This window comes from Psammomys obesus, unplaced genomic scaffold, assembly GCF_907164565.1.
Source record: "Psammomys obesus unplaced genomic scaffold, mPsaObe1.curated_primary_1811, whole genome shotgun sequence".
Taxonomy (NCBI): Eukaryota; Metazoa; Chordata; class Mammalia; order Rodentia; family Muridae; genus Psammomys; species Psammomys obesus.
Genome location: NW_026592118.1, coordinates 17,036,818 through 17,049,124, shown reverse-complemented (window position 1 = coordinate 17,049,124; position 12,307 = coordinate 17,036,818). Strand labels below are relative to the sequence as shown.

General features: G+C 39.8%; 1 protein-coding gene across 1 annotated transcript in view; it reads left to right on the top strand.

Moving 5' to 3' along the window:
• The window catches only part of Magi2 (membrane associated guanylate kinase, WW and PDZ domain containing 2), a 1,360,055-nt gene that overhangs the window by 767,883 nt on the left and 579,865 nt on the right, over window positions 1-12,307 (top strand). The window contains exon 3 of the mRNA XM_055612892.1: window positions 9,676-9,795. Within this exon, the coding sequence (XP_055468867.1) occupies window positions 9,676-9,795 (120 nt within the window). The remainder of the gene's footprint in view (window positions 1-9,675; window positions 9,796-12,307) is intronic.

The following is a 12,307-nucleotide window of genomic DNA, read 5'->3' as shown; positions in this document are numbered from 1 at the left end:
CTGTCCCTTAAAATATGAGCAGATATCTTGTGAACATTACTGCTCAATGGCAATTAGAAATAAGGGCCTTTCAGTATATTTTTGTTAGAATATGCCATAATCCTGCAATATTTGTTTTTAAAGACGAGAACTTATATGCTTCTGTTCTATGTTCCATAAAATGTAAATGGCATTTTGTGGTAAGTCAGAAATAGGTGCAACAGCTAGACCTTTGGCCAAAGCTTTCCTAAAAACACAGGGAATTCGTGAACTCAAGATTTTTACCTATAGGAGAGCACCTTGCCCAGGATACCTGGCCTGATCCCCTTCATACTTACACCTTCTCTTCTCTTTTAATTGACTCCGTGATAGTTTGATGGCTGAGTGTTCTAGAACTGCATGCAGTGGGGGGAAATTAATATTTGATAATTCAATTATGCAATGTATGACTTATAATCTAGCAATCCTTTTAGTGTATTGAAATTTCTGAAGATTTAACTGCCTTTTAATTTTTATGTGTATTTTCTGATACTCTGTGATCACTGTATACTAGGATCTACCTTGAGTATTTCAAAATACAGATGCCAAAGAGACATACGTGCCACTAGCTGATGTCATTAAGATTGTAATAGTGATAAAATTAAAGACTGATGAGCCCCTAAACGTTGCAGTGAAGGTCATGGTGATGTCTGCATTGCTCAAAGGGCTGTGGCTGCCTGTACAGTCTCATTCTGGCCTAGATTAATTTTACATGAGGACCATATAAAAGCGTCAAACTAAATATATATTGTTTCTATATAAAGTCTTTCTTTAGGCTCAGTATATAATCTTGAAATATTAGCTGCTAAATAATAAATTGAGGAGACTAATTTTTTAAGAACCTTATAGAATGCCATGTAGAGAGCATATCTAAACATTAAAGAATCAAAACCAAAAATTCAAAAGTAAATGAATTGGAAACAACAGAGGCCGTTCATCTTCCCGTCTCATCAAGAGTCTTGCGAGCATGGTGTGCCGTCCTGTTTCATTGGTGACTATGCAGTGCCCATTTACCCTGAAGTTAGCCCTGCTTTTCTGTACACATTAAGAACTCACCTACGTCTAATGCCCATCCCATTTGTCTTTCTAAGTGAGGATTCATCATCTTACCCCGGGTCTTCTTTCTTGTTTATCTTCTTTAGGTGGATAGATTTCAGTATGTTTGTCATATCTTATAGGTCTATGTAAGTAAGTATATACCATGTATGTCTTTCTTCTTCTGGGATACCTCACTCAAAATGGTCTTTTCTAGATCCCACCATTTGCTTACAAATGTCATGATTTCCTCATTTTTAATTGCTGAGTAGTATTCCATTGTGTAAAAATATCACAATTTCTGTATCCATTCCTCCATTGATGGACATCTGGGTTGTTTCTAGATTCTGGCTATTACAAATAAAGCTGCTACAAACATGACTGAGAAAATGTCCTTGTTGTGTACTTGAGCAACTTTTGGATATATGCCTAGGAGTGATATAGCTAGGTCTTGAGAAAGCACTATTCTTAATTGTCCAAGAAGTGCCAAATTGATATCCAAAGTGGTCGTACCAGTTTACATTCCCACCACCAGATACTAAGACTCATATCCAAACCTTCCGAAGAGTGCAGGGAATCATATGAAACAAGGAGGCGTTAGTATGATGTGGAGAGGACAGGAGCTCCACAAGGATCAAATATATCTGGGCACATGGGTCTTTTATGAGACTGTTTCTCCAACCAAGGACCATGTATGAATATAACCTAGAACCTCTGCTCAGATGTAGCCTGTGGTAACTCAGTAACTAAGTGGGTTTCCCCATTAAGGGGAACAGGGACTATTTTTGACATGAACTCAATGGCTGGCTCTTTGACCTCCCCACCCCCCAAGGGAGGAGCAGCCCTACTAGGAGGACATTGCAGCCAGTCCTGAAGATACCTGATAAAACAGGGTCAGATGAAAGGGGAGGAGGTCCTCCCCAATCCGTGGACTTGGAAAGGGGCAGGGAGGAGATGAGGGAGGGAGAGTGGGATTGGGAGTGAATGAGGGAGTGGGATACAGCTGGGACACAGAGTTAATAAAATGTATAATAAAAATTAAAAAAAAAGAAAACTACAAATTGCATAGATTTCATACTATAATGTTTCCCCTAAGTTTTATATATATTAAATGCCTGTTAGGAAAAAAGAGAACTCACAGAAATCTCCAGTACATAGATCCCTAAGTGTCTGGTGTGTCATTCTATGAGTCTTGCACCCGTAGGCGGTGCATTTTTCCCTCCTGTGTTTTGAGTACAAGGGAAGCGAAGACAGAATTTTTATGAGGAACATGAGTTTTACAACTATCGTTTCCTCTGCTATTTGGTAGATAAAGGAGATGGGCCTGGATATCACAGAACTGATAATAGTCCACAGAACTGGAGATAGTGGAGTGGTTAAAGTGCCTGCTCTGCCCTACCTCGGAAACTCTAGTGCTTGAGGAGTGGAGATGAGCAGATCCTTGGAGCTTTAGCTAGTAAGTTTAGCCAAATCAAGGAGCACCAACTTCAGTGAGAGCCCCTCTCAAAAAGAATTAAGGTAGGGAACAATCAATGAACACACCAGCATTGACTTTGGCCTCTACCCACAAGTGCTCACACAGGTACCAACACCTGTTAAAGATTGCTTGCACACACATATGATCATGTGCATGTCTCACACATGTATACATACACGCGAAGATTTAGAGTGTAGATTCATTGCAACCAGAGTGATGATAATTCATATGGCTAAATAAGTGAATGACTGGGTGAGTGAATGAGTGGATGAACAGATTCACTTTGTCCCAGTTTTTCTCAGTGCAAAGTGCTTGGGTGTCAGGAGTGAATGATATGTTGATAGTGTCAGTACTATGTTGTAGCAGATAATTAAATGAGTGTGGGGCTATATAATGTTTATTATTAGCCCTGTGGTTATCACAACAGTGTTATCTAATGCGCTATCACAAATAATAAGACACTGATACCTGTTAGGTTTATAATTGCCTTATTTACCTTGGGCAGAACAGATATTTTTGTTACCCTGTCTCAATATCGTCACCATCCATCTCCCAACTATCTGCCTTAATCCACATCTGTTCTCCCCCCACATACACATAAATCCATGGTATTTGCTTTTATTCTTCATCTAAGCCTGTCCACTTCATTATTAGAGTCCTTTCTTTTGGCCCACATGGCTTATTCTCCACACTAAAACATCATGGCGTACTTCTGGGTGCAGTGGTGTGTGCGTGTATTCTCGGCGATACAGCAGGCTGAGGCAGGAGGATTGTGAGTCCAGGAATTCTGGACTCTCTAGTAATATGACTATTGGATATTCATGCCAAGTTCAGGTGAACTGAACAAAGCCATACTTTTGGATATGGTATCATTAAAACTAAGTGTAATAAAATCAACCAAGACTGGTTGTGTGAAAACTGATTTAAAGGCATTTGGCTAAAGGAATCTCACCGATGTGTTTATTGGAAGCACACACACCATTCTGGTATGATGTTCACACTTGCTAAAGAGTACCTTGCAAACTGATGGAGTGTTTTTAGGAATCTAAGAGTGAGTAATTAAAGGTCAGATCCAAAGGGAATTGCCCTAGCTGTCAAGAATTATTTTCTCTAACTTGAAGTTTAGAAATACCAGGAAGAAAGTGAGAAAGAACATACAGGGGCGGGGGAGGGGGAGTGCTGAAGTCTCTCCGCTTGTCCCCTGGTGACCCATCTGCTTAGATCCCCTTGGCAGTTGATGGTCAGCTCCAGATCCATTTCTTCACATACTACACGGCATACACTGTAGAACTTGCCAGCACATCAAAATGGATCATAGTAGACTGCTGTGCTGAACCACCATCCGTATATGGATTAAAAAAAATACTAAAAAGCGAGAAAATGTGCTCTAGACTTATATTCACCACATATGTCATTCTCGTTTCTTCCTGAGGTGAAAGGGACAATGCTCTTTCACTTAAAGGTAGAATTTTTAGGAATTCAGTGGGCATCCCCAGTTGCCATGGTTATCAAATGGCAACTAGCCTTCATATACTTTCATTGCACATCAGCAAACTAACCATGTGTGAGAAAACTTATTCTTCTCAGACATGCACTTTGAGTGTAAGCACTGGATGCCTTTATTACCTACAGACAGAGGTATTATTCATACAGTCTTTAACTGTCCAATTATCATATAAGCTGTTTCGTTTTAGAAGTTAAGCAATGGGACAGAAAACATAAGCTCCATTAGTCGTATTTATTTTGCCTCCCTTTCATTTCCACTTATTTTTCCTCTTGAGGAGTGGTCTAGAAGAAATATAACATGGAATTATATAAGACATAACTTATAAGCCAAAAAGTCATTCTAATGGTGTAGAAAGAAAAGCAGGTATTTATTCAACTAAAAAAAAAATAGTTTATTTCAATTATTATTATTATTATTATTATTATTATTATCATTATTATTTTGTAAGCAGGGTCTCACTGTATAGATGTGGCTGCTGATCATGAACTTCCTGTGTAGACCAGGCTGACCTCAAGCTCATAGATGTCTACTTGCTTATGCATCCTGAGTTCTGGGATTAAAATTCCCACCACACTTGTCCTATAAATTATTAAATTATATCTTCTCACATGTCTCCTGAAAGCAAGGCCATGTAAAAAAATAAAAACCCTACAGCTTGCTACCCCATGAGCATCACCTTGATGGGTTCTGCCAAAGCTTTTGGTACTTTCCTGTGTCTGATGTGTCTACACTTTCTTTTTTTTTAATATTGTTTTTTTTTTATTTATTACAATTTATTCACTTCGTATCCCAGCTGTAGTTCCCACCCTCATCCCCTCCCAATTCCACCCTCCCTCCTTCCCTCAACTACTCCCATGCCCCTTCCCCAGGTCACTGATAGGGGAGGTCCTCCTCCCCTTCCATCTGACCCTAGCCTATCAGGTCTCTTTTATAGTCTTCCTCTGTGGCCTGATAAGGCTGCCCCCCTCTCAGGGGAGGTGATCAAAGAGCCAGCCACTGAGTTCTCCTTACTAGGGAGCCGATTTGGAGACTGAACTGTCACGGGCTACATCTGTGCAGGGGTTCTAGGTTATCTCCATGAATGCTCCTTGGTTGGAGTATCAGTCTCAGAAAAGACTCCTGGGCCCAGATTTTTTTGGTTCTGTTGTTCTCCTTGTGGAGCTCCTGACCCTTCCAGGTCTTTTTATCTCCCCCTTCTTTAATAATATTCCCCGTATTCTGCCCAAATTTGGCTATGAGTCTCAGCATCTGCTTTAATACCCTGTTGGGTAGAGTCTTTCATAGGTGTGTCTACATTTTCAACTCACCTCTCTTGGCCAAAGAATGAGTCAGGCCGTTAGGGAGAACAATAAAACCTAAAAGAGGGAGGGAGACACTGCAGGGACAAGGCCATTGCTGAGTCCAGAAAGGCAGTGTTTGCAGCAGGGAAGGGTTGATGGGAAGCATGACATGGAGGCAGGACATAGAACCTACCAAAGCATTGAAGGTGGGATGAGAGAGGAAAGAAGTTCTAAGAAAATGTCTGTTGGGAAAAGCTTCCAGGTGACATGACAGAAAGAATGATGATGAGAATCTGAGCAGAACAGAATGGAGAAGAGTGTTTCTATCATGATATGTTCCTGAAATGCTGTCAAGTTTGCCTCCTGTGCAGAGAGAATAAAGATAATTTCTGACATGCAAAATTTCACAACATGGCTTCCATGCTGCCCCTGACAGGAAGGAAGCTTCTGGATGATCAGCTCTGCCAACACGAGGGTGGGAACCACAAAAATAGTCATGACATCTGGGAGAGAGCTACTGCACACCACAGAGGCAATGTGAATCCCCAGGCTGTTGGCAGCTGTGGGAGCTCTGACAAAGTCCAGATTGTAGCAGGTTCAAAGGCTCCAGGAGCTACTTCTTCAGCAAGAGAGACTTGATGAAAACTAAACATAGTTTTACGTTTCAGGAATAAATTTATCTAACAAAGAGGGAATTCATTGATTGAATTCATGATAAATCTATGCAAACTTTCAAATTAAAACATTACATCTAGAGTAATCAAAAATTACATAAAAAAGAAAAGGTGAAAAAAGCAATTAGATGGACACGCATTTACATATTATGAAATGTATGCATCAGTCAGCCATTCAAATACCAGTTTTTCTATTGAATGTAAAGGAAGGAGAGAAGAAAGTAGGATGTGGTGCTTGTGAGCGGGCAAAATACAATGAGATGATTTTTTTCATTAGTGCCAAATCAAGAAATAATGACGGAAGCAGAAAATCAATAAGCATTCTACATCGTTAGGAAATCTGGAAGTAAAAAAGGAGCACATTTGATTCTTAGGTGTGTGTGTTTGTGTGTGTGTGTGTCTGTAGTGTATGTTATGTTCATGTGCATACATGTGTATGGGGTGGGGGAATAATAGATATCTACTACATTTAAAAAAAAACACCTAATTACGCTGTTTGAAATTAAAAAAAGATACATGGAACCTCAATCTCTGAAAAAAAAATATTGAAATTTGAAACTAAGCAAAAGAGAAAGTTCTCACCTAAGGCAGAAACACGGTTGCAGTCAAGTGTTGATTTTGAAGGAAAAGATAAAATATGGATAATAATGTAGGGAAGAAAAAAAAGTCGACCTTGTGAAGATTTTTCTTAAATTGTCACCTCCATTACCAAGAAAGTGTTTTGTTTCTTCTGCAGGAAGACAAACGGTTGCATCATGGGAAGTGGAGGGGAATGTGGTAGAACTTTAGGAAGGAAGCAGAGGCTGAGACTCATAGCCAAACTTTGGGCAGAGTGCAGGGAATCTTATGAAACAAGTGGGAGATAGAAAGACCTGAAGGGGACAGGAGCTCCAAAAGGAGACCGACAGAGCTATCAAAACTGAGCACTGAGAGCCCTGAAGAGAATGATACCCCAACCAAGGACAATGCATGGAGAGGACCTAAAACCCTAGCTCAGATGTAGCCCATTGACTCAGTCTCCAAGTGGGGTCCCAGTAAGGGGAACAGGGGCTGTCTCTGGCATGAACTCAATGGCAGGCTCTCTGATCACTTCCCTTTGGGGGAATGCAGCCTTGCCAGGCCACAGAGGAAGACAATGTAGTCAGTCCTGATGAGACCTGATAGTCTAGGGGTCAGATGGAACGGGAGGAGGACCTCCCTATCAGTGGACACGGGAAGGGGCATGGGAAGAGATGAGGGAGGGTGGGTGGAATTGGTAGGGAATATAGGAGGAGGCTACAGCCGGGATTCAAATTGAAAAAATGGTAATAAACGGTAATAATAATAATAAAACCCCCAAAACGAAATCCCAGTGTGGGTATAATCGAGCAGATATTAAAGCATTGAAATCGGCGGCGTTCTGGCGTTCGGTTTGATGCAGCAGCTCCTGTCCATGAATGGACTAAGGAAAGTGGTGAAGGTACACTAAACAATGAAAGAGAGTCCACGTTGTCCTCATAACTCCCAGATTAGGAAGGCCAGTGAAGTGGATTTGGGGAAGATGTGAGAGAAAAAAAGAGATCAGGGAACTAGAAGTCGTCAGTGAAGAAAACCAGAGAGGAGCGAGTGTGAAGGGCTGACCGACCGCCCAGTCAAGCTACAGCTGCAGGGCTGGGCCTGGAGAAGAGCTTCCCTGAGGGACAGCGAGGCTGTCTAGCTCTGTGTGTCAGCATCCAGCAATGGGCGTGAGTGTTTTCCACATTGTGCTGATATATCATGCTGAGGCCCAGCACGGAAATGGGGAAACGCTCACCAAGAGAGGCACAGCCTCAGGGCATCTGCATTTGACGTCTTCCCCCTGGATTTGGCCTGAAGTACATGCTCTTCAGCCCCCATTGTGCCGACAGTGTATTACCATGCGGCAGGCATCGAAGTAATGAAAACACGTGACTTCTGAAACATGGAGATAAATTAGTAGGGAAAATTGAATCTTTGTTACCCGATTCTGCTTAATGATTAGAGTGTGCTCTAAATAAACAGAAAAACAAAACAAAAAAAAACAAAAACAAAAAAACAAATTGATTGCCCAAAACTCTTTTAATGCCTTTTTAATTCAAAGGGTTAAGCACATAAAAGTCAGGATATTAAAAGTTAAAGTTCTCATTGAAACATTAATTTGATGACAAATTATGCATATTAAATGTGGGAGGCTTATATTTATAGCATAAAAGCAAGGGGAAATACTGCACCAAGCAGCTTAATTAAATTACATAAAATAACAAACTCGGGTGCAAGTTTTCAAGAATGATTTAGAAAAACATGTTTGCCACCCCCAAAGAAGGGTTGTAAAACCTAACTCTCGAAAATAATGCACTTCGACTTTTAAAAAAATCTAATAAGAATTCTTATTTATTTACCTAAAGTCAATTTTTTCGAGCATATGCACTTTACATTCTTCACATTATTTTACAATACTCTCTTCCAGTTCAGACTTGATCCCAACAAACTCCAAAACACAAGTAGCTGACTACTTTCTTGACAAAGTTAATAAACATTTAAAATTCAGAGAATCAAAATAAAAGTTAGTTTAAAATGCTTTTTTCTCGGTAGTGTAGACCATATGCAGTGTTATGAAGATGCATGCTAATGAGCCATTATTTCTGCATTTCCCTGTATATGTTCCTTTTTATCTATTTGTATTTGTACATTATGTAAATTTCAATCCAACCATGCACAAATGCTATATGTGTATACTGTAGAAATAGAAGGGAGAGGTTGAGGCCTTGTTGGCCTTACTATCTCCCTACATATGCTGTGCTCTTGTTTATTATTTAGACAGCAAGCCTGGAAGACTGTGTGCTCTCCAGAAAGCCTCTGGTGGTCTCATCCGCTTGACCCTGTGGGGCTCCATTCCCTCTGTAAGGGATATTGTGAGCCCTAAAGGCAATCCTGGAGAAAACGTCACCTCCCAGCTAAGAACTGGAGACAGTAGTAAAGGAAGAAATGCAGGCCATATAAGGAAGAGATTGAAAAATCCTTTCTGTTAACTGACATGTCGTATTGCAGCCACTATAGTTATTAATCCAACTTTAAGTACTGGTTATTTCCTATTATTATTAAATTTGAAGTACTAGTACAGATTTTATGACCCTTCAGATTTAATACGTAGATATGTATTATTTTGGTGCAAAATTAACAAACACCACCCAAAGCATCCAACCCCCAAAAGGAGCACATCAGAAGAATACAAAAAAAAGTTGGCATTTGCTTCAGTTTCTACTTTCCAATATGTTTTCATATCCCAGGACAGCAGCCTGTAGAACAACAGAAGTCTTTTCATGGGAGAGAAGCATGTAAATTCCTGAGCGAGTAGACTCCTGACCCACTGGTCAGCCCACCTCTTCAAGAAAGGAACAATGACTGCAGTTTTCACTGAACAAAATCTATTCAGCCACATTCCATGGCAATGAACTCTATGTAAGCTTACTGAGAAAAATGCTTTGTCCATTTACTTTAATCTCTGCCATTTTTTCCCCCTGTTGCCAAACAAACAGAAGAACACAAGCAAACTGCCAAACCCAAAGATGCACAAACGTGTTCGTGAATGCGCAAAGGCATGGTGGTATTTCTAAAGTTCAGCAGCAGGACACTTAGACTGTTTCTTTTTTTTTTTTTAATTAATTTTTCTTTTTCATTTTTATTTAGGCACCACAAGGCCACATAAGGAGGGTGAGGTCCCTGGAGTGGACTACATTTTCATAACCGTTGAGGATTTTATGGAACTGGAGAAAAGCGGCGCTCTGCTAGAAAGCGGGACCTATGAAGGTAAGCACAATGTTTCAGTAAAATGAAGTACTTACAGTGTCACGTAACTTATTTTATTGACTCGTCTGAAGAGCACCCAAGTATCGGGTCACGAATGCGCTGCCGCTTTGGGTCTGAGGGCTGTAATAAAACGGTTTCAGAAACCTGTGAAGACGTATCTGGACAAAGTCTACTCTCAAGTTGCTAGAAGAAATAAATTTGCTTATGTCAACTCAGAGAGCGTAACCGCGTGATTGCTTCCTGAGGCTAAGCTGTGATCATCAAGGTAACACCGGTTTTACCTGGTGGCCTAGGAGGTCAGGGTAGAGTTCAGGCATGCCACTGTTCATTTGCTTTCTCATGTTGCTTGCGCTTGACGGTTTCTCATTCACCCTGCATTCACTATCATGAGGTAGGAAAATACGACCTGCAGGCGAATTTCAAATCCTACGGCAGTCGGCCAGTCTCCTTGTGGGTTTCAGTCAAATCTGAACAAAGAGGAAAATCCAAACATAGAATCGTAGAAGGGTTTTTCACTGCAAAGAACAGAGAAACGTGGGCCAGAATGTCTTCAGTTCCAAACCTGACTCTGTACCTTCCCTCTGTGAATACGTAATATTGCCAAAACTCTACAGGCTTATCTACATAGAAGAAAACAATAGCTTTGAAAAACAGAAGTAAATAGTACGTTGAGATGGTTCTATTTGTACATGCCTATTTATAGGCACCTAGTTTATGTTTGATAAAAGTTTATGCCAGGGCAGGGTGTGGTGGCTCACACCTTTGACCCTAGAACTCAGGATGCAGCAGCAGGTGGGTCTCTGTGAGTTCCAGGCCAGCCTGGTCTAGGAAGTGAGACCAGGACAGCCAAGGCTACACAGAGGAACCCTGTCTCAAAAAACCAAAATCAATCAATCAATCAATCAATCAGTAAAGTTTATATCAGACATAGTGCAATGTTATTTTGAAGTAACATAAAAGCAGAAATATCTTTCCTTTATCATTGTTACATGTCTAAAGTCTATTTATGTGCATTATTATTCAGTCTGGAGATGAAACTAGTCTTATTAATATTGCCAAATAACCTTATTTAATAGCAAAGCCAGTGGTATGTGGATGGCTGCTTAGCCCATCCACCATCTGAGTTCTACCAGCAACACTAAAATAGCCCAGCTGCCATGTAATCAGTTAAACTGTCTACTTCCTCTTTTGTTTGTACAAAATCCTGTGGCCTATGGCTGTTCAAAACTCAGTATTGTGAGGTTTCTGGCAGTATTAAATCTCTCCCATTGTTTAGTATTCTTAAGAAAATTCAGGTTGAAAACTCTGCCTAAATGATAGTAGAGACCATTACTTATTTCTACACTTACAGGAAATAGAGAAGAATATCTAGAAAACAATTCTATGCGTAAGTCACAACAAAGAGATAATAAAGATTGATTTAAAACATTATGAATAAAAAAGATATTTAATAACATAAAGTTGCTTCAAGTCACTGAGGTACAATGCTTTCAATATAAATTAGAAAATAATTATATCAAACGAGTCAGAGAAAATGAACAATGAATTACATAGAATATTTTCCTTTGGTCTATTTGATAATAATATTTACTTTTTATGCATTCTAATAACATTTTAATTACATAATATTTGCATTTAAGAACCTTATTTAATTATCACATTTGTATAGTGGAGAACCGGGATCATATAGGATCCTTCCAAGAGTATGATGAATGATAATGACTTTTCATCAATGAAGCAGACTATAGCCTGATTGTATAGAAGTCCATATGTCCATGTGAAATTTCTATGTTGTTGTTGTCATTAAATAGATGCCACGAAATTTTACATCAGTGCCTTAAAATCTACTTCAGATTTTATTTTAGGTCCAAGTAAATTTGAGAAAAATATACTGAAACTGTGCCAATATAACAAAGCTTTGGAGAAGAAGTGACTGCTTCTGTCTTTCTTAGGTATCATTTCAGAACTGGGTATAGTTTGAAGGTTTGGACCAACTTGTTAAACATTCTGGAGACTCCACTGTATGTAGAACTGCTTACTGAACAGTTAACCAGGTTTTCATATAGGACCTTTTCATTGGTATCCCTATCAGTGTGTGCTTGAATGAATAAATGCAAATCTCTTTTGCTGGATAACACAGCTGCATGGTAGAAAGCTAGAAAACGCTCTCAAACCTTAGGATATTTTTAGTTTGTCCTACAGCTCCAACTAAGGAGAAAGTAAAATTCGTCTTCACTTGCATTCCTTCACGATTGGTCTAACCTAGAGCCTCTACTCACTGATCCATGTCACACCATGGGTTGCCTTTCAGCTGTTGGTACTCTCAGAATATACAGAGAGAAAACCTGCATTACTCAACTAGACATGAAAGACCTTTTCTAATATAAAGTATTACAGCAGTAATCGTTTATATGGCTTTAACATTTCTTTACTAAAAGCCCCACGTCTCTGGATCATATTTCATCCCTTTCGCAGCTTCTGGGCTGTTCTCTTACAACCTTGCCATGCTTTC